This window comes from Coturnix japonica, chromosome 13 (genome assembly GCF_054131305.1).
Source record: "Coturnix japonica strain WE chromosome 13, WE-NBRP24, whole genome shotgun sequence".
Classification (NCBI taxonomy): domain Eukaryota; kingdom Metazoa; phylum Chordata; class Aves; order Galliformes; family Phasianidae; genus Coturnix; species Coturnix japonica.
This window is the reverse complement of record NC_140675.1, coordinates 18,934,004-18,960,069: the sequence shown is the minus strand read 5'-3', so window position 1 is coordinate 18,960,069 and position 26,066 is coordinate 18,934,004. Positions and strand designations below refer to the sequence as shown.

The window sequence follows — 26,066 nt, the reverse complement described above, 5'->3', positions numbered from 1 at the left end:
AAAAGGCTCCAGAGAGACCTTACTGCAGCCTTTCAGTATATAAAGGGAGCTTATAAGAATGACGGGCTTCTATAAGGCTCTGTAGTGACAAGGAGCAGCAGTTTTAAACTAAAAGAGGGGAGATTTAGGTGGGATATAGGGAAGAAACTTGTCACTCAGAGTGCAGTGAGGCCCTGTCCAAGTCATGAGCACCCCATCCTTGGAGGTACCCAAGGCCATGGATGGGGCCCCGGGCAGTGTGAGTTGGTGGGAGGTGCTACAGCCTATGGTGGGGTTGGACTGGATGTTCCTCCCATCCCACCACTGCTGCAAACGAAGCAAAGACACTGGGTTCAAAGCAGAGCGTGTATTGCAAGCAGCTGCAGCACGTCCAGAGAGACTTGCAGCTGCCAGGAGAAGAAAAGAACAGAAGGGTTAAAAATGATCCCAGTCTGTAGGGTTACACTTTGTCATGCAAACAGCCCCAGGGGCAAACCCCATCCCAGGAGGGTGAGGGGATGGTGTGTGGCTCACCCAGGGCTCCGCATCTGCCCTTGGGTCTCTGTGCCTGCCTCAGCCCTGCTCACCCCCAGCACAGCACATGTGGGGTGCAGGAGCAGCCCTTGTTCCCCTTCTCCTCCTCACCAAGAACCAGTGTGGGGTATCTACCCCTCACCCTGCCACGTGAGGCCAAAGGAAGGGGGCACTTGGGCAAGGCCTGGCACAGGGATCACGAAGAAGGAACCTCTTCCTCCATTAAGTGTCACTCGCATGCAATTTCCAGTGTCCCAAAGGAGGGGGCTGCACCCTCCCTGAGTCCAGGCAGAGGCTGGCAGCAGTCTGTCCCACGCAGCCTCCCGCTGTCCCTGGGGAGCTCTGTTCAGCTCTAGGACAAGTAAAAACTACTTCAAACCAAACCCATGCAAGGCAGCTATTTGCTCGTATGTCTCTGTGGCTGCCAGACCCCCTGGCAGCAGTTTCTTTCCTCTTTTAGGAAGGGGGGGGGGAAAAAATATATATATAAATTTATATGTAGGGGTCCCCGCTGCAATCGCTCTCCACCGCAGCCTCATCTCTCTGCCTCCATGGTCACGTTGGCCTTCTGTTCTGCCGTGGCCTGTTGGGTGACGGTGGCGGGCCAGCCCGCGGGCTGCGCTGGGGGGGTTGGAGTCCACATGCTCTGCTGCTGGCCGGGGGGTGAAGCTGTGGGCCAGGCGGGATTGAAGGCCCCGTGTTGGGGCAGCGGTGGGGCCGGGGGCGGCGGGGATGTCGCCATGGAGGCCACAGGGCTGCTGCTGTTGAAGCTCTCGGAGGCCTTGAGGCGGGAGAACATGGTGAGGGCGTCGGGGAAGTTGGGTGGCGTGGCTGGTGTGTTGGCAGGAGTGCACATCTGTGGGAAGGAGAGAGGTGGTCAGCGGGGCTGGGGCTCATCCCCAGCTCGTGGGCTCCATCTTTTGCCTCCCACCGAGGCAGTGCTCCTCAACGCTGCTGCCTGGACCTGACACACAGCAGAGTCCCAGCACTGATCCGTGGGACCTTGCAAGCACAACCCAGCCCCTGGCCTGGGATAATGTGGGTGTTGTGGAGGTAAGAAGTGGCACTGAGGCAGAGAGGGACCAGCCATCGTGTCCTGATGAGGTCCCACACACAGCAGCTGCCAGCAGCTTTGGGACTTTTGGTGCAATCCTCTTGCCTCCCTTTGCAGCTCTACCAATGATGCTCCCTGTGGGTTGCAGATGTTTAAGGCTCTGAAGATTGATTCTGCATCGAGAGCTCCTGGATGGGACCCTGCTGTGTGTGCTCCTGTGCCCAGCCATGTTGGAGGCTCCCTCCACACCACCACTGTCATGCAGCCATGTGGCTCCACAGGCACCAGGCTCAGGTCCTACCCCACAGCCCCTTCCCACAGCAGCCCAGCCCCGCTGTGCATTCACTCTGCAAGCTTACTGCGTGCTCCAAATCCCCTACTGTCCTGCAGAGTCAAATGAGGCCACGGCAGCCAGCAAATCCCTAAGACACATCTGCCCAGGCAGATTACAGGTTGCTGCGGCACGAAAGTTAAAGGGGCAGAATCTGAGATTGCTTGGGCAGGCAGCACCCATGTGCATGCATGGCTTCATGTGTGCTCATGTCCTTCGTGTGCCTCAACAGGGACAGGGGTTTGCACACCCAGCTGCTCCAGTGAGTGCAGAAGAGCTCACATTTACACAGCTTTATGTGGTCTGGTGCTCCAGAACCCCCCAGCTTCCTCCTGCTGTGCTGGGGCTGCAGGCCGTGCTCACAGCATCCTCTATCAGAGCATTCCTGCCTGCAATCTGCGAGCTGGGAAGCAGCGAGGTGGGCTGAGCAATGGCCCCGCGTGCCAACCAGCTGATGCTGTGGTTGGGAGGGGTGGGAGAGCACTTACCATCTGGTGGTGGTGGCTGTAGGGGATGTTTGTTTCTTGGAAAAAAGCACTGAGAGCAGTCTGCAAAAAAAGGAAAAAGCAAAAAAAAAGGAAGATGTTAACAGCATGCAAACAGGGCACCTACATCACCACTGCACGCACAGCTTGGGGCTCACATTGTGTGAGAGCCCAGCTGCCCTAACACAAGCTTGGCCACCCAACCCAGCATCTGTTTCAGCTGGGACAGCGTCCAAGCCTGGCCCTGGGGCTGCACTGCACAGCGCTACCACCTGCCTATGGGGCCAGCAGCAGAACAGCCCAGGGGCTGCACTCCATGCACAGCTGCTCCTGCAGCCCCATGCAATGCTGTGCTTGTGTCTGCAGGCAGCAATCACAGTGTTCAGGTCTATAGCTGTGCTGGGAGCTCCCCAGGCCCATAGGTGGGACTCTGCCCACTGTGTGCTCCAGGGCATGTTGAGTTCAGCTGCCAGGCAATACGGTAACACCAACATCGCTTTGGTTTGCTTCCAGTTCAGACCAGTAATAACGTGGTGAATGTGTCACATGCCTGTAGCATGTGATGGGCTGCAGGGCGTGGGGCACAGCGGGGTGAGGAGGGCAGGCACCAGGAGCAGGGCTGGGAAGAGGCAGCGGGGCTGGATGGATGCAGGATCAACACGTGAAGCTGCCCCACGTGATAACCAAACTGGGGCTAAGAAACACAAATCAGTTCAGCTCATTGATCTGATGGAATATGGCCATGGAAAGGTGCAGCTGTGATTGCAGCACTGCAAAGCTGGCCATTTCCAGCGGGGTTTATGGCTTCCTGGGTAATATATCAGTGCCAGGGGTTACCTGGCTGCTGTGTCCCATGAACAATGTTGTGTCCCTGTGCCCAAACACCACATCTCTTTGCCTCCATGTTCCCAGCTCCAGGGGTGGCTGCCCCCAGGACCCAGCACCTGCAGAGCTGTGGGTGCCACCTGGTCTCCAGCCAGTGTCACAAGTGCCAGGAGCAACCTGTGCAATGGCAAAGGCAATGAATGCTCTTGATGGAGCCACTGCAGGGGATCCACAGGGGCTTCAGCCACAAAGGGAAGGGGCTGGATAGGCCTTAAATCCATCAGGAGAGGTAGTGGATATCCAAGCACAGGCACGGCAGAGCCAAACACCTGCTCCTCCACTCGCTGCCCTGAACACAAACTACACCCAGCAGCAGCACAAAGGCAGAACCGAGCTATTTTATAAAGCTGACATTGTCTTCTTCTTCTTCCTCCCCAGCAGCCCCGGGGACAATCAGCACATAACAAAACCAATGAATATTCTTCTACCTGAGCAAGGAGCCTGAGCTGCACATCAGCCGATGCCTCAAGTGAGATGGGATTGAAGGGACAGCAAATGGGAGAGCTGACCCACACGTTGCTTATGACCCTCCCCATGGGGCCATCACCCCGCAGCCTCCTGCTCGCTGCCCGTCCTGCCATTATACCCCCATAGGAGCAATAGCAGCACCGTGCAACCACAAGCAGAAGCAGAAGGACCCAGCATTGAACTCCAGCAATGTATTCTCAGTGCAGTTCCAGGCTGGCCTGCAAAAGGGCAGCGCAAAGAAGAACAAAAGGCAATGCGGGATGGGAAGCAGCAGCTCCCCTTTGCAAGCCGTGCCCAGCGGCCATTTTGCAAAGGGAACGATCTGACCGTTGCACCAAAAGTGAGTGGGAACGTGAGTAATGGCTGCGTTTGTTTACAGCCGCGTTTCCTCTGAGTCATGTGAGCTCCAACCGGCAGGAGAAGAAGCTGCGAAGCTGCTTGTGCAACTCGGTGGCAAAGTTTTGCAAAGAGGAGGCTTGAAGCAAAGCGACTTTGCTCACCGTGCAGGGCACTGTAAGCAACGGGGGGAGCAGCGTTATACACCGTGTTGGTAAACAAAGCCCGTGTGGCTGCGATACGGAGCAGCAACGGAGCAGCGTGCACTCGGCACAGCACGTCACATATGGCTGAGCACGGCCGGGCTTTGGATGCCCAACTAAATGTCCTATAAGGGGTCCTATAAGGGGTCCTATAAGGGATCCTATAAGGGAGTCCTATAAGGGAGTCCTATAAGGGAGTCCTATAAGGGGTCCTATAAGGGAGTCCTATAAGGAGTCCTATAAGGGAGTCCTATAAGGGGTCCTATAAGGGGTCCTATAAGGGGTCCTATAGGGGGTCCTATAAGGGGCCCTATAAGGGATCCTATAAGGGATCCTATAAGGGCTCCTATATGGGCTCCTATAAGGGCTACTATAAGGGCTCCTATAAATGCAGGCGATGCGCTGCTGCCCACGGCCCCGCTCCCCGCATCCCACCTCGGCTGTGCGGCACAGAACAGCCAATTCAATTGGAGCGGAGCCACGATCATCACCATCAACCGCAGCCGAGCGGAGCAATGGGGCTGCACGGGAAACACACGGCCCTATTGGGACGGATGGCGGCGTGATACCGCCCGTATTAACACCGGCACACGGAGCGCTCCACGATCATCTATGGCCGTATCATCTATGGCCATATCATCATCTATGGCCATATCATCTATAGCCGTGTCATTTATGGCCGTATCATCATCTATGGCCGTATCTATGGCCGTATCATCATCTATAGCCGTATCACCTATGGCCGTATCATTTATGGCCGTATCATCACCTATGGCCGCCCCCAGCCCCGTGGCTCGGCCCCACGATCGTGTATTACGTCCCCCCCCGTTGAATCCCCCCGTTGCGGCCTCACCTCGAACTGCCAGTGCGCCGCCTGCAGCAGCTGCTTGGCCTGGTCCGCGGCACAACCCGCCGCCAACACGAACTGGTTGATCATCACTTGGTGCTTCAGCTCGTCCATGGTCCCGGCCCCGCCGCCCACCCCCCCCCCGACCCGCCCTCACGGCTCCGCCACCATCGCGGTCCCGGCTCGGCTCACGCCAATGTTTACTGGGCACTGACTCACGGAGCACAGACGGCCTAGTCGGAGGGAGGGGAGGCTGCGCGGGGGATGCTGGGAGATGTAGTGCCCGCCCCGCTCTCTACCGCAGCGCTCTTACACCGCGCGGACTCCATCTCCCAGCATGCCCCGCTTTGTTTGCAGAGCGGCGGCGGGCGTCTACGCGTGTTTGAGTGACACTTCCAGCCGGCCAATCGCTACCAGCGGTGTGGTTGTATCTGACCATATATGGTCAACAACGCAGCCGCCTCCAATGAACGGGCGAAGGGGGCGGGACAGGCTGGGGCGGGTCACGTGGGCGGGCGAGTGGGGTGGGTGGGGGTGGGGCTGGGTTTGGGGTTGGGGGGGGGGGGGTCGCGGTGCGGCCTGTCCGTGTTTATAGGGGGTGTGTGGGGTCAATTACAGTCAATGTGTGGGTTTATATTGAGGAACATGGGGAACGTGGCCATGGGGGTCTGCTCCTCACCCCCACCCTGTGACCGGGGAGCTGCCTGCAAGGCCTCTGTGCTGTTAAAAGGGCCCTTTGAGCAGCTTATGGCCATAGGGGGAGGCTATAGGGAGAGCACAATGGTGCTGCTGAGTACCAGGAGCACAAGGGGCCGATGGAGGGGGATAAGGAGCCGCTCCTGGCTCACATTGCTGCTATGAGCTGTGCTGTGTTGTCCTATGGGCCAGCCCTGTGCTCTGTGTGGCTCTGAGCTGCAGTTTAGTGGTGTTCTGCAGGGTTACGTTGCTGGAGCACAACGGGGAGATCTGCCAGCTTGGGTTTGTGAAGGGGGAAGGGCTGGCCTGGCTCCAGCAGGACGTTTGGTAAGAGCCGTGAGCTCTGTGCAGCGTTAGGAAGGCAAAGTTCACGGGCTGTGCCACTCCTAATGGCCAGGAATAGCTGTGAGCGCTGTCTCCAGGGCTCTGCTTTACGAGCAAGTGAAAAACAAAGCGGCAGCAGCAGGGAGGGGGCAGGAGGCGAAGCATTCGGCTCTGATAGGCCACAAACACCACGCAGCCGGCTGGACTTTGGGCTGAGCAATGAGCAACAGGCTGCAGACACCAGGATGCACATTGAAAGGCAGCAGTGATGCTGTGGGAGGCTGGGGGCTTCCTTGCAGGGCCATTGCATGCACAGATTGACACTGCAGCGCTCGAGGGCCAACACCTTGTGGATGGAGGGGCTGGTGCTCTGGGACCTGGTGTCACGGCTCCCGGTGGGAGTGAGCAGAGCACAGAGCTCACCCTGCTCCTCGTTACCCCCCTTAGATCCTCGTTATCCCCCGTTATATCCACATTATCCCCGTTATACCCTCGTTAGCCCCCGTTATATCCTCTTTAGCCCCATTATATCCTCGTTATCCCCGTTATGTCCCCGTTACCCCCGTTATATCCTCATTATCCCCGTTATATCCTCATTATCCCCGTTATACCCTCGTTAGGCCACGTTATACCCTCGTTAGCCCCCGTTATACCCTCGTTAGCCCCGTTATATCCTCATTATCCCCGTTACACCCTCGTTATCCCCGTTATACCCTCACTACCCCCCGTTATACCCCCCCCGCCACCCATCACCCCACACACCATGCCCCTCTTGCACAGCGCGCATCTCTGCGCATGCGCCGCGAGCAGCGCCTCCTGCTGGCGCAGCGCTGCGTGCAGGTGGAAGCCCCGCCGCGCTGCCTGATGGGAGTTGTAGTCACCGGCCTGGAAGACTCGCTGTCCCAGCGTGCCCCGCGCCGCCGCCACCGCCGCGTTCCGGTGTTCCCGTGTTACCGGGCCGCCGCCGCCATGGGCTCCCTGCTCAGCCGGCGCATCGCGGGCGTGGAGGACATCGACATCCAGGCCAACTCGGCCTATCGCTACCCGCCCAAATCCGGTGAGTATCGCGGCTCTGGGCCCTGTGGTGTCTGTGAGGGGAGCGGGGCTTCCCGCGGGGCCTGTCCCGGGATCACCGTGTGCTGAGCGGCCCGGTGTCCCGCTGCCCCCGTCATGGAGCCGGTTGTTGTGGGATATGGGGGAACAGTGGGACAGTCGTTGCTCTGTGCGCTGGGCTCCGAGACACCGAGGATCTACGGCCGGACGTGTGGAGAGATGGATCCCTTCTTGTCCCCTTATTCTGATGGCTCTTTGGTTCCCACTCATGCTCATGTATATAGATATCATCAATGTCCTGCTGCTTGAGGGCATTGCAGTTGGCTCCTATACTCAGCACAGGTTCAGTGCTGTGCTCACACTGGGGTTCTATGGGCTGGCAGGGCTGTGATGGAGCCGGGGTTGCCCTTTGGTTTGTTGTTGTGGTGGCAAATGTGAAGCAGAGCCCTGCTGCCATTGCACCCTGCTGCCGTTGCACCCTGCTGCCATTGCACCCTGCTGCCGTTGCACCCTGCTGCCGTTGCACCCTGCTGCCGTTGCACCCTGCTGCCGTTGCACCCTGCTGCCGTTGCACCCTGCTGCCGTTGCACCCTGCTGCCGTTGCACCCTGCTGCCGTTGCACCCTGCTGCCATTGCACCCTGCTGCCATTGCACCCTGCTGCCGTTGCACCCTGCTTTGGATGCACTGAGGTGCTTGTTAATTGTGGCTGAACTTTGTGTTGTGCTTCCTTGTGCTCTCCTGCAAAGCATGTTGACCGTGGCCATGCCAGGCCTTTCTCTTTGCCTTCTTGAGGTTTATCCAGCAAGGCTGCGTTGGCTTCAGGTAGAAGAGCTGTTGGAACTTACATCGCTTTGTGCACAACAGATATGAGCGCTTCTAAGCTGGAGATTCAGAGGGTTACTGTGAGTACTGCCATTGCCACAGCCTGCCTCATTTTAAGGTGGTGGAGTGTGTTCAGATGGACACTGTCCCATGGTCCTGCAGTCCTTGTGCTGTCTGACTTGGGGCTGGCAGGGCTGCTGTCACCAGCACACAGCATGTGGTGGGTGTATGTGATTAAATATGATTCCATTGAGCTCGCTGCTTTACCAGGCAGTACTGAGCATCGGTATCTTGTTGAGTCAGGGCTGCAAATGCTGTAATGAATATTCAGTTTTCCTCTACTGGCTTTTGGTGTACTCAGTATGGAGCTGGTTGTTAGGGACTCTACCTTGGTCCCAATGAACTAAAGTCACTGATGAGGGGCTGGCAGATCATTTAGCAGCATCCTACAGCCAATGTGCAGCAGGGTAATTAAGAGTCCTCCTCTGAAAGTTCCTTGCGTGGTCCTCTGAGGTTCTTGCTATGGGTTGTCTGCATTTCCCTTCCTGCATCCAGCTGTAAGGTGACTCCTCATTCCCACACATTGCTTTTCACTGGTGCCTTTTAACCCCCCCTTTGCTTTGTGGAGCCTGCAAGCATTGCTGATGCCTGCCTGGTTGGAAGGGAGTTGGAAGATTCCCAGAGAGGAATCAGTGCCTGCATGTAATGGGCTAAAAGCAGGTAATCACAAGGAACAGCTCCTGATCCTCGCTGTGCTTCTGTGCTTGGAACAGTAAAACGATCCGTGTCGTTGCACGCAGCCTCGCTGTGTGATGCCCCTGTCACTTTAGCAACCAGTGAGCAATGCACCAGTGCTTCTGCAGCTCATTTGTCAGCTCATGGCTTGTTCCATAGAGCTCATCCGCAGTGTGTGGAGGGCAGGGTGCACGTACCCTTGGGATGGCTTTTCCCCCCTGGAATAGGTGCTTGCAAGAAAATTGCAGACCTTGGCTTTTTTGGGGAACAAAAAGGAGAGAGAGAGATGATGCGTGTGTGAAACCTGCTTTGTTGTTTGGACGTGATGCTGTAATGAAAGAAAGAGCAATTTTAATGGTGAGTTGCACCCCAGTCTGTCCCTCAATGCACCCCTGCTATTGAGCTGTGTGCACTGTGACTGTGCTGGGACAGAAGTACTGCAGGTGCAGTCCCGTTGTCCCTGTTCCTATGCTGTGTTCCTGGAGGCATTCAGCTTCACCTGCTGCTCCTTCCTTGCCACCTTCTCCCCTGCTGCTCACAGTCTTATGGCTCAGCAGCAGTTTCTTCCTTTGCTGTTCTAATTGCTTTGTTGATCTGGGTTCTGTTTAGCCCAGGCTGGGATGGCTTGACACTCTCGTGGATGTGAGAGGCTCAGAACTATAGGTTGGGCTGAGCCGAGCCCCATATCAGCGTGATCCTGGAGAATCATCTGCTGCAATTCTGAAACATCCTGCACAAGCATTTTCTTCGCAGTTAATCAGATGAAATGCTCCAAAACACAATCCTACTTGACCCACATCAAATGTGAAATTAATTCCTAGCCCTCAGCATTCGTCTTGCTTATCTGAACCTCCGCGTAAGCATAAATCACTGTGGTGTATCTCAGCTGGAGGGACTGCATCGAGCTGGCTGTGCTTGGAGGTTATGTGCAGATCAGCACTTTAATTTCTTGCTTCAAGGAGGGGTGGGAATAGGTGGTCTGCCAGTTGGAGTACCCGTGTTTCAGGCTGTGGATTCTAAGTAGATTCTGTGCTGAGGTTGATTGTTGTATCTGGAAGGGCAGATGTGTTTAATATAAACATCTGGACGCTTGTAGGCTGAGCTCAGCAACAGAGAGCACTCATCGTTAGAGCGCTGCCAGCTGTGCAGAGAAAGAGAAGCCTTTCTTGAAGCATAAAGAAGGAAATCTTTAATGGAAAAAGCAGAACCGTTCACAGAAGCCCTTCCATTTCTGAGTAAATCATGCTCCCAGCTGAAAATCCTTCCATAATGCCCCCATAGCCATTCACAGGAATGGCTACTGCTTCTGCGACTCATTTTAAAGCACATTTTAGACTGTCTGTGCACGTAGAGAAGTGAATGTGCATTTGGCTCCAAGCTTAAAAAGCCCACTCTAAAAATTAAAGGAAAGTGGTTCGGATGGAGCCTTTTAATGCCCTCCCGATTCTTATTCCTTGGAAACTCCAACTCTGCAGAGTTCAGGAAGTATGGATTTAACTTTTTTCATAGAAAATCCTGAGCTGGAAGGGATCCCTGAGGATCATTGAGACCAATTCCTCCTGTTTCTTTATTTGTTCTGTTTTCTTTTCCCTAGGAAACTACTTTGCAAGCCACTTCTTTATGGGAGGTGAGAAGTTTGACACCCCTCACCCCGAGGGGTACCTGTTTGGCGAGAACATGGACCTAAACTTCCTTGGGAACAGACCTGTTCAGGCAAGTTCCTATATCCTGTTTTGCACTTCTGTTTCCTACTTATAAAGCATCTTCATCAGTTTTCCCAATTGGAATTTGGAAATATTTTGAGGCTCACAGATCAACTATGGAAAGCTGCCTCAGTGCAGAGAGCCTCTGTTCAAGTAGAAAGTGCAGCTAAAGAGCACAGTTCGGAAGGAGGGACTTCAAATGGAAATCCTGCTGGATATGCAATGCTGTGCAGGCAGGAGGAGGCCCACTGAATACCCTGTGCCATGTCTGTATGCAGGGCAGTGATGGAGAGCTGCAGCTGCACAGCATTCCAAGGAAAACAGAAGATGTAGTTGTCAGCTCAGTACCCAATGAGCCTGTGGCTGCAGGGACTGGTCTTGCAGTTGCAGAGTTGCATTATCTGTGTATCTCAGCCTGGGTTCTCTTGCAGACATTCTGGCACTGAATTTCATTTCTTCAAAGGGGGAGTGGGTGAGAACACTATTAACACAGTGGGACATTTGCCAAATGGGTTTAAGAGTGGGAGGCTGTCGTGGTCTGCAGTTTGCCAATGTAAGGTAATGCCCTTTGGCAGCTCTGATTAATCTTCGAGAAAAAAAGCACTTAAACAGGCAGCAGCAACATGGCTCTGTGGAAATTGGCCAGTTTCTCCTTTTGGAATAACTTGATTGCTGTGCATGCAGCGCTGCTGCTGACCACAGTGCTGAGCAGTGGGGTCACAAAGAAAGCAGTTGCTGCACCCCATGGAGTCTCAGCTGCCTATGGCTGTGGATTGGCACTGTCATGTTGGTCAGAAGTGGCATATTTTCTTTTAGGCTCTGGATCTTGCCACATCGATATGTTTCCATGGCCCAAGGGAGCAGTGCTACAGAGCTGTGTGCTGGAGCTGCCTGCTTAGCAGATTCCTCATTTCTATGGAGACACACATATTGGTGTTCCCTGATACTCCTCTGTGTTAGTTGTACTCTGTGGTAGCTCTGTGCAGCTCCTGGTAGCTCTGAGTTTGAAGGTCCATACCTCTGACGTGGCTGTGAGGTGTCACTATTGCTGGTTATGTCCCCCATAACCATCAGACTTGAGAGCCTGTCTGGTAGCTCTGTATCTCTGTCACAGAGTTGCTCTGTTCTTTGGAATTAGATGAACGTTTCTTGATTTGGGTAAATAGTTTGTTAGGTAACATGCATGTAGTAATAAGGTGACAATCATTTGCTTTTGTATTTCAGTTCCCCTATGTGACTCCAGCTCCCCATGAGCCCGTGAAGACACTGAGAAGCTTGGTGAATATCCGCAAGGACTCTCTCCGCCTCGTGAGGTACCGTTACTGCCTGAATTCATTTCATTCAGCCCAGGGATCCGGCACCTGGAGCCAAACTGTCAGTTCTTATTGTTTAGAGGAGCAGCTGAATCCCAGGTCTTTTTTGCTAGATGTATTCAGAAGGTTTTGGGTACCATCGTGATCAGAGCTTTCAGGCAGTTCATGTGCTACTTCATCCCTGGACTTGAGCAATCTGTGTTTTCCAAGAGAACCAGTATGTGACTCTACAAAGAGACTAGAGTGGTAATCAAAACCTTGGATTTTGCCTGCTATTGCTAGCACAAATGGAACATATTAGTCGGGTCAATAAACTCTTCAGACAGATTCCTTTCTGCATTCTTGTGTAAGGAGAAGCCAGAAAGTAGTTGCTTCTGGTGCAAGTCACTGACAGGGAGCACTGATTGGTCTTGAGTGAAACTTCCTTGGCTTCCTCTTGCTGCCAAGATGAAGCTTGGTCCTGGTGTGATGTGCTCATTTAAATGGCTTCCGTCCTATGAGGAGGGAAAGGAGTTCTGAGTAGTCTTGGAGATCTATTACCTTTCAATGCTTTACGCTGAGATCTAAGGCCACGCTAACAAAAATACGACTTCTGGACTAAATGCAATGGTTAACACTTTGACTTGAGGCTGCCCTCTTCCACACAGATGGCTGAAGAGCAGAGACCCAGCACAGAGTGCTTTGTTTTGGTCTGAGCACCTGGGCAGATGTCCAGGCTAAGCATTTCCCAAAGGTCCTTGAGTCTCTGAATTCTGTGTTACGGACGCAGGGTTGGAGTGCTGGCAGGGGACCAGGTTCAGCTCTCAGCCAAGGTGATTCTGAGAGCGTGGTGTAATGTGAGTCAGTTGAGTCATAACCATGCAAAACCTCCGCTTTGTTTTTATCTGAAAACTGACATTGTTTGTTTGTTTTTAAAGGAGCAATACCTGTTGTTTCAAAATCAGCTAAACCGGAGAAGAGAGGACTTCTTCAGAAGTAACCCTTGGCAAACTGTTTTGAATACTGTCCAGCTTTTTCAGCTGAGGGTTGTGAAGTTCTTTTCTAGAACAGTCTTGCATTCTTCCCAGGCTTGCTGTGGAAAGGGCCTTTCATTCTCCTTTCAAACATCTACAGTGTAACAGAGGAACTGTTGGTGGGGTTTAGTTTAGTTCATACAGTTCTATCATTCTGTTTTCTGTGATTTTATGCCCTGCCAAGCAGAACTGCAGCTCTGGACTATTTGAGGTGTAGTATCTATGTACCTTGGCATTATCTTAGTTTTGTGTCCCTGTAATTCCCAGTACTTTCAGTTTTTTGCCTCATGAACTCTCACAGGCTCTTGTACTGCTGTGTTGGTGCTGACGACAGCACAACCAATACTATTCTATTTCATTTTATACAATGTAGACCCAAAATGGGATTTTAATTGCCAGTCCTCAAGGGCACATTCTGTCATGTGCTTTTCAACTGTTCAACTGGAGGCTTTTCATTTCTCCCTCTGTACACATAAAGACACTTGCTGCCCCCTCCAGCTTAGTTCATTGGCAGTTGATGGTTAAGGCTTGGAGATTCTTCCCAGAAGTAAATAAGATACCATTGTACTGAGTGTCTAGGTACAAAGTAGGCTCTGATGGTAATGTCCTCATAGTCCATTTATTTTTCCTTGTGTTTAACTGAAAATTCATTGTTTTTCTTCTGAAGAGAGTGTTGATTCATAATTCAGAATGTTGAGCTTTATGGAAGAATGTGAAGAAATGTTCACCCTGGTTTTCCTGCCTTGCTGTCAGCAGCCAAAATTCTGAGCTTTGCTGAATCCTGAGTATTTCCAGCAGCTTTGGTGAGAAGCAGCAGTCCTCTGGATGTTGATATTGGAGTTGTGAGTTTTTGATGCCCATGAGAGTGCTTAATTTCTATCAGGATGAGGCTCTGCAGACCTCAGAGGAGGGCAGCGTGAGTTTTGCTGTTAAGCCTTGACAGAAGAAAGTGGTTTTGTGTCTGTCTTGTTGCCCCTCTTGGCTCTGGCTCAAGAGCTTTCATTTAGAGCTAAAGCACCTGATGGACAGGAACAGGCTGCTTGCTCACACCTTGAAAGCACTTCCCGCTGCAGGAGGAGGATCAGCTCATCAGGCAGTGTTGTACAGAGCAGGGGCCCCCTGGCTCAGCCACTCTTCTGCAGTGTGGGCTTTTAGAGATAAGAGATGGCAGACAGTTCTTACTTTGTTTAGTGACTGCCTCAATACTAACTTAATGCATTTATGAGTGTATATCATGCTACAGAGTCACACAGTACTTAACATTTATAGTGCATGTCTATTGAGTTGTTCAAAAATTTTAATCTCAAAGGATGAAATCAGGTTCAACTTGAGCCATTTCTGTAACACTCTCATGGCTGCTGTTAATTATATTTTTATCTTTTAATTCTTTAACAGACAAGCAAAAAGTTCCAGCACTTCCACTGTTTTATCCAGAAGGGATGTCAGACCAAGTGGCCTCAGCTCACTTGGCCAGCCTGCTTTGACTTTTACATCATAGCACTGGATCAGCTATTTGTTCTCAAGGTGGCCGTTCTGTTCTGCTCTGTATGTGTGATTATTAAGGCTATGTAATTAACTTGTGTGCATGACCAAAAGGCACACTAACAAAGTCACTGGTTTCTAAATTAGTGCATGCATTTGAGGCCACCCTCACATCAGCACTCTCTGTAGGGCTTGACTAAAATGTACACAGTAAACTTCAAGTACAGATGGAGACAGAAGAGCTCTTGAAACTCCTGAACCACCTCCTTGTGTGCCTAATTCGTTGCAAAAGTGGGAGAAATGCAAAATGTGTGGCCCTGTCTTGCTAATCCCCTGAAGTTTACATCCTGCACCGTGAGGTGGAACATGGAATGTCTCTGCTTCTCAAAGTATGCACTGTGGCAGTCCTTGCTTGTCCCCTGATTCAGCTGCTGGCTGGCAGAGCTGCCTATGCAGCCTTTTCTCACATGAACTCCTATTTATGTGGCCAGTGTTTTCATTAATCTCCAGCACCAGCATGTTACGATGGGAGATGTGCAGGCAGCCTTACTGTGGCTGCTGCTGTTCAGAATTTCACCTGCTTGTGTGAAAACAGTCCTGGAATACCCAGATACAATAGAATACTCATTCTATTACTGGCCGTTGTCTCTTGGCTGCTGCAGATGTTTAGACTGCTCGTTCCTGGGTTTTGTTTTTTTGTACTAGCAGTTTGGATGTATTCTAACTTGATTTACTCCTCTGACCCAAGTGAACCTCTGGCAAAAGTCTTGTTTTGAGTCATTCAGACAGGAATGCGAGTGTGTGCAATACTTATCACAGAACTGTAGGAGTTGGAAGGGACTTCTGGAGATCCTCTAGTCCAACCCCCCCAGCTGAAGCAGGTTCCCAGGAGATTTAGTGAGGTCACATTAGTACAAATGTGCGTGTTAGGTACTCGATTGTACTGCTCTTAAAATAAAATTTACACCTTCTGTATTAATTTGCTGAAGCAGAACATTTCATTCTTGTTTAGCGTGTTGGGTAAAATTCATAGTGGAATTCTTAATTAGGCAGCAGTTATTACATCCCAGTGAACTTGGTAAATATGAATTCCCTTGACAATTTTTAGATTGAATGATGGAGGTGTGCCTGGCCCATTTCAGAGTGTTTTCAGCAGTGCATTATGTTTGTGGAGGCTGTTTAGTGAGGGGAGAGGCCAATTAATGCTGTGAACTTAGAGATGGTGCCAAGCTTTTCCTGAGTAGTTTAGCTGCCTGGCTCTGACCCAGGCATCCTGGCAATTAAGCTAATACTGATAGGCAGTGAGACTGGGTCTGGGCAGCAGAGCAGTATTGTGGTGCACTTCTCAAAGCTGATCTGCTGCATTCACCATTTCTACATAATACGTGAACTAACTGTTGGATCTGAAGTTACAGAATTACTGTGGGGTTTGAATTAATGTATGAGAATCTGCTTCTGTTCTGCCAGTGAGTCGTATCCTTTCTGTCATTTAGTACTTGAGGACAAGGGGAGCTTATTTCATGGTATGTTCTATTTGCTGTTTGTTCCAGAATCTGCTGGCATTACCATTGGCACACTGTAACTCACATCTCATCCACATCTATACCCTCATACCACCTTTCTCACTGGATTTGTTTCCATACGTTTTTAGCAGGAGGGAGGAGTAATTTTCTATTGTGGTGATCAGCCATCACTCAGTGAGGTCCAGCTGTCCAGTAGCCCAAATCCAAGTTATTGCTCCCCTTTATGTTCACTGAAATACTCGTTCTTGAATAGGTTATCATGTATCTGATGCAATTGAATGTGTTAATTTTTGTTCGTATAATAAATGCCTCAGTCATGAAGAACATTTCTTCTCCTAAAGTTTGATGTTCAGTAGTTGACCTTGGCTCTTTCCATGGCCATAAGACTGGATGAGATCTCCCAACATCATTGTTACATAATTCACTTCAATAACTTCAGAAAAATCTTGGAACAAACTTCCTCAGAGGAAAGAATGGAAATCTCCTGGGCATTATGGAAGCCCATGATGACTTTTCTGCCCAGAGCACTTACATTGCAGTACTCCTATCCTGATTTTCAGAGTGAACTTGGTGGCTATGAAATACCTCATAAAAATGTTCTAATTCTTTGGCATTCTCTTGCAGGTATAAAGATGATGTGGACAGTCCTACAGAGGAGAATGGGAAGCAGAAAGTCCTGTACAGCCTGGAGTTCACTTTTGATGCAGATGCTCGTGTTGCCATCACAATCTACTGCCAGGCTACGGAGGAGTTTGTTGGTGGCATGGCCGTGTAAGTGTTGGGCTTGTGGCACTTGGAGGGGTATGGAACCTCTCAGGTGATGAGCCTGTCAAACATCTTCCCTTTCTCGCCTGTGAAGCAGTGCTGCCACAGATGATGGAAAGTGAATTCTCTTTCTGTTTTATGTACTCTGATGGCTTTGAATATTGCTTTCACTTCCTTTCTGCACAAAGCCAATTTCCTCTCTTGTTCCCATGTTGGTTTGTCTTTTGGATCTGGGGAAACCATTTTGTGTTCAACAAAGGAGAGGAACTCACAGCTTTGTGCTTTTTCAGCACGGCGATTTGTGAAATTACAAAAGCAAATACTCCCCTCTTCAAATATGACCTGCTTTTCCAAATCACACCACACCATTGAATAGATTTTTGTGTTCCCTGAGGTGGGAGCATCTGGACCATTAAAGAAAAGTTGAGCTTGACACATTCATATGAATCTGTGAGGAACTGAGGCCTATCCAAAGTCCTGTTTGGGGGTAAATGACCACCTGAAAACAGGGTATTGTAAAATGGCTGTCAGGAAGATTAACTGCCCAGAAACCCTGCCTGTATGCTTCCTGTCAGGTACAGACTAACCTTTGGCTCCCTGTAAAAAGAGTGTTCTGAGCACGATCCATGGAATCTTCCTCCCATATTTCATTGCAGTAATGTATCTCTACAGATTTCAAAGCCTTTTTATCTAGGTGAGCACATTTAAACCATTCTAATCAACACTGTCTTTCCTCTAAGATTACAAAAAGTTTCCTCTCTTCACTGAGGGCTATGGTGGCTGAAACTCGCTCATCCTTGTGTGCACTGGGCACATTTGAGCTGCTGGTACATGACTGCAGACTTCAATAACCATGGAACAAAAAGTTCTTCTTGTTCTATGGGTAAAGGATGCAAAAGCTCTTGGCTTTTTCTAGTAGAGGCTTTTGGCTGATCCAGGAGCTCTGTGCACGTAGTGCTGATGGCTTCTGCAGTTGTGCTCTTGATTTGGGGGTAAAGTCGTGGTTTATTTAAGTGATTTGTAGAGGTTTCAGCAGGGAGAAATATTTATGACAAACCATAAAGTGGCTCATGTGCCTTATACAAAGTATAAACATGCTACTAATGATCAGAATAAGGTGGCTTTAGAAATAAGACAACTTCGGTGCTCCCATACAGGTGTGTATTCTTCCAAACTGAAGGATGTCCTGGCCCAAGATTTTGTTAGGCCCCTCTTTTCTGTTGAAGATTGTGACTGCTTTTATTTAAGGAAGTTAATTGATTAGCTTCTTTTAAGTGATTGAAAAATCTCTCCTCACAAACTCAGAAAATCCCTTCAGCTCTGAAAAACTGAATCTGAATAGAATGCAGCAGGGTACCTTAGAAATCCTGATGAAGTTTCCATGTTCTGTCTCTTAGATTTCCTGTGAATTTAGTGCTAGTGAAGTGCTGGAATGGCAACCTTGGAGACTGAAGTCCTCTTTTCCTAATACAGGTACAGCGTGGACAGGCAGCTAGTTTTCCTTGTGCTGCCTTGCAGAGCATTCCTTGGTTTTCATCCCCAGAAGGAAACTGTTATGGGCTAATGGGGAGAACTGAAGGCCTCCATGGCCAGGGTGGATAGCTGTCATAGCTTTTGTACAGAACTTATTGTTTCTGAACTCTGTTCACTTCTGTACCTAGGAGCTCTGTCCATTGATTGGAGGTGGAAAACACCGTTTCTGGATCACTTAAAATGATGTTATTTTACTGAAATTTCGTACCGTGCATTAAGCCAGTGGCTTCCTCTTGTTCTGCTGTCTGTTTCTTAAAGCTCATACAATAAACATGAATTACCTAATTGCTTTTTAAATTGAATTCCTAGGTATAGTTTCTGAAAGCTAATGTGGCCATCAATTTCAGATAAAAATATATATTTTTTTTAATACAAAGTTTTTAATCCACCCTGTCCATGGTTCACCAAAAGATGGATCTCTGCTCAGATGATGAAGGAGAACCTTACCTGCCTCTGCACGAAGCCAGGATCTGTGGTCAGTGCTCATTTCTTTGCCACATGTGGCTGATGTGACTGGGTTGCCCAGTTAGGATGGAAGCAGTTCCCAGAGCACTAACCCTTCATGCTGAAAGTCAGAGCACTTGGATTCAGCTCTTGCTTCCACTGCTGTCCTTTTATTTAATAAATCATAGTTTAATTTCCTCATAGTGTAGAATTGATGAGCTGTCTATTTCTGCTCTGGAGTTCTTGCACAATAAATGTTATAGAAGAATGGGGTGTGGGTTGCTGTACCAGAAGCCAGTAAACTTTTTGAAAGGCATGATCCTGATTTCATGCAGATGTGTAGGTAATAGGGGCTGGGGGAAGTGAGATATAAATATAGACTTTATAAGCTGTTTTAATTCAACCCAGGCTGTGTTTCAATGTGGAAGTGGCTCATGAAGCACATCTTGGGGCTAGTGCAGCTGCCCAAATTAGGCATCTCTGCTTCTCTGGATTTGCTGGCTGCTAGTAAAAACCTTTTGAAGCTCTGATTTCAGCTTTGCAAAGCAGTTCTGAAAGGACAGTGCTATAATTACGTTGATTTATTATTTTCAAGTTCTAGTGGGGAAAAAGCAGTAAGTATAGAGAGTGCCTTTTTAGTGCACTAGCAGGAATGCAGCTTTCCTCTGCATGAGGTGGTACTTTTCTCTTTTTCTCAGTTCCTCATGGTGCTGACACCTGCATTTAAGTAACAGACATGTGCAGGAGTTGCACTGCACTGCATGTAAACTCAAAGACTGCTTTGTTATAAAGACACCTTTTTTTTTCCTTCCACTTTTCCTATATTCCTAAAATGGGAGAAACTTTCTGGATCATTTTCTAAAGCAGAAATTTCCTCCTGGTCCCTGGTTTGCAGCATGGCTCCTTTGAAGTGCTAAAGAAGTTAATCTTGCTTCTTTGCTGGAGGAACTGTGGAACCTGATAACATCCGAACCTGACATCATCAGTGCTTCTGTTCTGTGAAGCTGCTGCTGGGAACATCATTATGTTCATGCAATTTGGAGTGGGAGGATGGAGGGGATGTGGCTCTCAGTGAGATGAGGCATTGCTTGTTGTCATGTTTCTGCTCACCTTGGAGCAGCAGCATTCCCTTTGCCTGTGGTCTATGAGCCTGTCTTTGTGAACGGCCGGTCTCTGTGACCAGAGGGAAGTGTTTTTGCAATCCAGGAGGCCTCCTCCTACAACTGCTTGGACTCCATCTAAAAGCTGCAGGCTTTATCAGCGTGGGCCTGTGCTGCCTGTACTGACCTGCCTTGGAGAGTGTTCCGTACACTCCCAGGTGTTGATGCTGGGAGATGTGTTCAGCTGTTCTGCTTCCCAGCCAAGATCTTGGCAACGTGTCTTCTCTCAACCACTATCTGCCTCTTGTCCTGAGCTGCTCTGACTACCTGAGTATCTCTTGTCCAGGTAGAGTGAGTTTAAAGAATATGTAGATGAAAATAAATATGTTAGTTCTTGGAGGAGCAGCTGGTGAAAGTGGGTCATAACAGCCCAGATCTGTCTGTGTCTGGAGCCTTTTTAGCAGCATGGAATTAATGGCAACCTGCTTCTGAGCAGCTCAGCATCCCTGTTATCCTCAGTTTTATTTGTTGTGGTTGTGTCCATTTTGTTTTTGGGAAACTGCCCTGACAGGACATTTGCTGGGGGGGGAGAATCTGGGGTGGGTGTAGAGTCAGGAGGATATTTTAGAGATGGGGGATTAGTGAGTGGTTGGGTTTGTTCTGCTTGGTGAATTGTGGAGCACAGAGAGGAAGTGTGCAAGGGATGACTGGGATAGAACCTGGCTGAAAGGTATGAGAATCTCTGCCTTATCATAGGGAGGCACAGGCACACAGATGTGTGAGCTCCATCAGCTATTTGCTAGTGATCTCCTGTAAGTCTGTGCTGTCCCTCAGAGAAATGCTAAGATAGCCTGAATTGCGTTTCCTTGCTGTGCTAACAGTTCCTAGAGAATAGTAGAAGGACTTTCAGTTTATAGCCTGACTTTTTCTGCAGTGAATGATTTGTGTGTTTGTACCCTCAGATTTATTGTAGGAGACAGATGTGCTTTTGGGAGCAGGTACAAAGATGCTCGTATTCTCTTTTTGTGTGCTCAGCGAATGTATCCTTTCCTTTCCAGGCACAGCCTTGATGTGCACACACACTATTAGGTTCCTGGGAGGGCCCCCAGGACTTTTCCTGCTGTGAGTATCCTGCTGACTAGCAGGGAGGGTTGTGTAGTTATAACATGGCAGCAGTGGATGTTTCCTCAGGGGAAGGAGTCGGACCAGCTGGAAGCACTTAAAGCAGCCAGCTCTGAGGGCAGGAGCAATGTGCGCAGATCACGAGCTGCTGATAAATGTGATGTGAGAGATGTGAGTTCTTGCAGTCCTTTCTTCTCACAGAGACCTTCCTCTTTGGACAGAGAAGGCACTATTTCTTGTCCTCATAATGTTGCCAGTGCTGTGTTTCTTTATTATAAGGAGAAAGCAATGAAAACATGCCAGTTTAACTCTGCTAGTCTTTGCCCTTTTTCAGGATTATTCTGTTTGTGTTGCTGATGCACAAATGGATGTGCTGGAGTTTTTTGTCTCATTTTCTTGCTTGTTTTGCAGTGCCTGCTACACATTACAAACATTCTACCGCTGTCTTCCAAACTGACAGTGGATGTGACACTGCAATACATGATGGATTTTGTCTGTATGTGGAGATTTGAACAGTTAGTTCACAAGATGAAATCCGACTGCAATGTGTAGCTTAGGACATGGCTGTTTTCATTAAAGCTTGTATAGGGGAGACAGCAGCACTCGTGTTCCTTTGTTTAATTAGTAGCCTCTGTCTGTCTGTTCAGAGCCTTTGAAAGGTGCTCATGCTGCTTTTGGCTGTGGACTGTGGTGATTAATCTGAATTCTTTGCACAGAGAGATTTCTTCAATGTGAAGAAATCAGAGGCAGAGCTTTTTTTCTGCCTGGCGCAAGCCTTAACAGCCAAAGCCTGCTTTGATCTATGCAGGCACCAGTCCCCAAGGGACTGCAGTGTACAAAGTTCACATGCTGGAAAGCTAAATTGTGTAGATTTCATTGAACAGACAAGCTTTCTGTCTTTAATAAGAGTTCTGGCCTTTGTGCCTTTCTCTGTTGCTGTTCTGTAAGTTGCCGTCTTTGAAGCCTGTCTGGAGTCAGGAGTGCAGCTCTTCCTGCAATGAGCTCAAGTGAGATGGCTGCAGGTGCTGAACAGGATCTGGATGGCAGGGTTTCATTGCATGGTAAGGTGTTTGTTTCCTCCTGGCCTGGCTTGGAAAGCAAATCCTATGAGAAGGCAGGTGAGGAGAGCAGTGTGCGTGGCAGTGACTGCAGTGCACCAACTGAGCACCCACGACTTCTAAACTCTGTGTAGGAATTTCTTGGTGCTGGATCTTGCCTAACTGTGGCTGAGAACCAGGGCTACAGCCTTCTTACGTTTTGTTAGTGTTTATTTTATTAATAAAAAATCACATTGAGTTACTGGGGATGCTTGCTCAACTCCCCTCTTCTCCAAAATCTGACTTGTTCAGATCCTGTTCAAAGGTGAAATGGAGTGCAGATAGAAGAGATAGGGATCAGTGTGCTGACTCCATATCAACTCCTGGCCCCTTTGAACATCAGCAGAATGTGACTGGCTCTTTCTTCACTGAGGATGTGGAACCTGCCTGTTGGAGAGCTGGTTCCTGAGTACCTCTAGAGCTGGGACTGATGCTCTGCTGTAACCTTACCCAGGCACCGACCTAGGGAGGAGTGAGGGGGAAAGGGAGTGCAGGTAGGGAGTGCTTCTCAGCCGAAGATAAAAGAATTGGGGAATCATTTCAGTAAGTTTCCTGGATTCCTTATGTTCTTCAATAAGCACACTGTCTATGTTAAGCATCCAGGCCATCTCTAACCTCCACTCTTTCCTCTGCACTTTAGTTGCAGTACGTTCCTCTCTTGTCACCTTAGATAAGTCGTTCCCCTCCTTCCCAGCTGCACAGGGAGAACTGTGCCTCTCTGCATAGCTGGGAAGCTTAGAGAGAGCCACAAAAGGAGCTAGATACAGGCATGCTCTATTCATTGTGCCTGACAACTCAGTAAATAAAACTTCACTCAATTGCTCGCTCTTTAATTCACATACAAAAGATCTGTCATCCTGATCTCTCCCACACCGTGCTTTAAATGCAAAGGATGGGGTCAGACCTTCCAGTAAAGCAGCACTATTTTAGTGCAGTTCAGAAAATTCTTTGTGGGTAACGTATTGTCAGTGCTTCTACCTTGGCAAGAAGAGCAAAGAGCACATGATGGTCCTGATCTTCATCATGACCTTTCAATTAAACAGTGATCATGTGACAAGCCTTGGAGATCATCTCCTGGATCCTCAGAGGTTGCTGGCTGCTGGGTCTCTAGTGCTGTTCATGGCATGTGCCTTTGGGAAAGCATGTGAGGAGTTGAGAGCTGGAGAGTTGGTCTGAATGGGTCTTGCTTTCCAGAATGGCCTCATGCCAAGTAGTGTTTCTCACTGCAGTCCTGTCCTGCAGAGGCAAAGGGCAGCTCTTAGTGCCTTGTTGTGTGATGCTGCTGTTAGATCACTCCTTGTTCTTCCTGGGTTTCCTGTAGAAGATAAATGTGTGCTGGGTAGGAAGCCGTTGTTGCTTTGGCTCCAGATTTAGTGAGCTAGCTTTTGCTAGGCTGCTGCACCCCAAGGCTCCTCTGACATGCAATGTTTCCCGGCAGGTCAGTATAGATCCAAACTGACTTTGCCTGTCTGCATTGCTTCCCCCCCCCATGCTCACCTTTCCCTCCCATTTTTGTATTCCCAGTGAATGGCTGCCAGCCCCTGCCAGCTCTTAGAGCTTCCACTTGTGATTCCTGGAAGGCAGACAGGCATGAGTGAAGTGAGAGCCTAGCAGAGAGCAATCACTTGTTACAGCAAGTCTTCTTTTACCCCTTTCTTCAGATACAGCACAAAGAATCCCTCTCTGCAGTCTGAGACAGTTCATTACAAGAGAGGGGTAAGCCAGCAATTCTCCCTGCCTTCCTTCAAGATTGATTTCTCAGACTGGAAGGATGACGAGGTAAGTCTTTTCTTAGTGTTGCCTTCTTTCCACAGCTCTGTTGCCTCAGAAGCAGTGGCCTCTGTTCAGTGTCACTGAGATACGGCTGGAAGATTTGCACTCACAGCTGCCACGGCATGTTTTGTGGGTGTGAGACAAACGGGGCCTTGGGAGGAGCAGATACAAACACTGCCTGGGAACTTGGCAAAAAGATGAGGCAAACAGGGAAGAAAAGAAACTGAAAGGAGCAACTTGTGATAACGCTGATCAGCTGGCATCCCAACAGCTGGCGTAGGAGGGAGACAGCAGAGATTGGCACAGGAGCTGTTCCCAGGGAAACCTACGCTCTGCAGCCTTGTTCTCCCTGTCAGCCAGAGAACTTGTGGGAACAAATGTGCCCCTGTTCACTTGCTAAGTCTTTCCCAGTTACCTTGGGAGAGAGCTATTAAAGATTCTGAGAGGGTCTGTCTTTATCACTTTCTTTTTTATTTTTTGGCTTGTCATCTAGACCAGACTCCAGTGGTTTTCAAAATGGATACGTGCAATATAATTCATTAGGGTGTGAGAAGAACTTCAGCAGTAAATGTTGATAATTCATAAATAAATAAATACAAGGGGTTTATGACCAAAATTGTCATACTGATGGGAGTGCAAAGTCAGAATAGTTTGGAGTCTTATTCTATTTAAGGGCTGTGTCCTGCAGTATTATCTCAAGCAGTACCATGCAGTGAGGGGATACTCTCCCTCCTGGGGCAGATTCACACTGGTGCATTAATGCCGAATAAGGGGATGCCTTCATCCTTTATTTTACTTTAACCCGTAACTGCAAACAGATGAAGCTTTGGTTTTCATTAAGCTCTGTGGCTTTTACTACATAGCAAGATCTACGGAGTCCTATTAATTTTGGTATCTCTGCAGAATTCCAGTCCTGGCAGTAACTCTGCTTCTTGAGCCTCTAAATGTTGGCCCAAGGGCTTCCCTGCATGTTACACAAAGCAGAAAGGCTTTGCTGTCTGCCCTCCTCTGTGCAGAGCTGTCCTGAGCCATTCCTCATGCAGAGGAGCTGGCCTGTAGCTACTGCTAATACACTTGTTCCTGCAGACCCTTCTCCCAGGTCAGAATTAATACAATACTAATTTCTTCTCTCAGGCTTGTATAAGAGTATTGTGTCTGTGAGCCCTAATAAGAAACACTACCTATTAAAAAATTAAGGTTTAAAAAAAGAAAAAAAAAAAGAAAGGTCATCTTTCATGTATTCTGAAAAGATTGAATAGCTATTGTCTTGGAGTTACAGTTTTAACTAGAATCAGTCCTGTGCTTTAACAGTGCTGTGGCAGTTAGCAGGAGCCTGCAGAGTCTGGTCTCCTGATGTCCTGGTTTCTCTGCCAATATATGATTTCACAAGTTCAGCCTACAAAAGCCTGGAAGAGCTGCTTTTCAACCCCTTCTGTCATCTGAGGAAACTGGGAAGTAGGAGCTCAGATCCCTTTCTTAAAGAACTGGAAAGCTTGGTTTTCACTTTTGTTCCTGCCAGCAAGGTTTTAATTTGAGTACTAAAGTCACATCCCTTTGATAGCTTAAAGGGGAAGGGAGATGCAGTGGAAAAGTAAGCTCCTAGCTCCCTTTGCTTGATTCTGATGCATCCTTTGGTCTTTTTCATTGCTTTTATGGGGGCTCTGGTGGAGACAATGTGGGACAAACCCTGACTCAGAAGTTCTTTCTCCACTTTGGCTGTTTACATTGTTTGTTTTTTTCCCTTCTCGAGTCCAGTGAAATTCTAAATCTTCTTAACTGTCCCCTGAAGTGCAGTGCTTTTATCTGACAGCTGGCTGAGGGATATCATTCAGCTGTGTACAGTTACAGTGTTCAGATTGCCCTCCAACTTCACTGTTGCTGTTGTCAAAAAAGAGATTTCTTTCATGTTTTTGCTCAGTGTAATGCTCAGAGATGATGTAGTTCTTGGCTGGTCAGCAGAATGGAAAATAGCGTTATGGTGAGTTGTTATGTGGAAAAACCTTATGAAAAACATACTTTTTACTTTGTTTTTTTAACACACTGGTTTGCTCGTGGGCTACAGTGTAAGGCATGTGTTGGCAGTTGTTTTCAGGCCCCTAAAAATGATTGGAAAACGAACCATTGAAGAGGCCTTTTGTTTGAGATTGCAATAGTTTATATGGTAAAGCAACCATGGTTGGTTGCTTTACTGTGATGTGACTTTCATTTCACATGGACAAAATGTAGCTGTTGTGTTATGGTAATAAATCAGTGCAGGAAGCAAAGCAAGGCCATAAGCTGCTTTCGGCAGTCTTAATCAGCTGTCCTCGGTGAATTATTTTTTCCTCCTTCTCTGGTATGCTCTAATAGTTCAAAAATGCAGGATAGAAAATAGTGGCCCTGTGAGTTTCATCTGGCAAGTACTGAGATGTTAGATGATGCTTTTATGGTCTCTGTGTTACTCTG

The 26,066-nt window shown here is 48.9% G+C and overlaps 2 protein-coding genes across 10 annotated transcripts in view; one reads left to right on the top strand and one right to left on the bottom strand.

Moving 5' to 3' along the window:
- Positions 1-331: 331 nt before the first annotated feature.
- UBALD1 (UBA like domain containing 1) lies at positions 332-5,339 on the bottom strand. The gene is made up of 3 exons (XM_015877289.2): positions 5,129-5,339; positions 2,387-2,446; positions 332-1,369 (listed from the first exon to the last, which is right to left on the bottom strand). The coding sequence occupies exons 1-3, from the start codon at positions 5,234-5,236 to the stop codon at positions 1,049-1,051; spliced, it is 489 nt and encodes a 162-aa protein (XP_015732775.1). The 5' UTR covers positions 5,237-5,339; the 3' UTR covers positions 332-1,048.
- Positions 5,340-7,070: 1,731 nt separating this feature from the next.
- MGRN1 (mahogunin ring finger 1) overlaps positions 7,071-26,066 on the top strand; it is a 33,949-nt gene continuing 14,953 nt past the window's right edge. For 8 of the 9 annotated variants that reach the window (XM_085514796.1, XM_085514794.1, XM_015877410.3 and 5 more), the window contains exons 1-5: positions 7,071-7,199; positions 10,348-10,466; positions 11,681-11,769; positions 16,412-16,558; positions 23,510-23,627. In XM_085514796.1, coding sequence (XP_085370922.1) covers positions 7,112-7,199; positions 10,348-10,466; positions 11,681-11,769; positions 16,412-16,558; positions 23,510-23,627 — 561 coding nt within the window. In that variant the 5' untranslated portion in view covers positions 7,071-7,111. Of the gene's footprint in view, positions 7,200-10,347; positions 10,467-11,680; positions 11,770-14,182; positions 14,307-16,411; positions 16,559-23,509; positions 23,628-26,066 lie in introns of those variants that run through there. The other variant, XM_085514797.1, reaches the window with a different exon arrangement.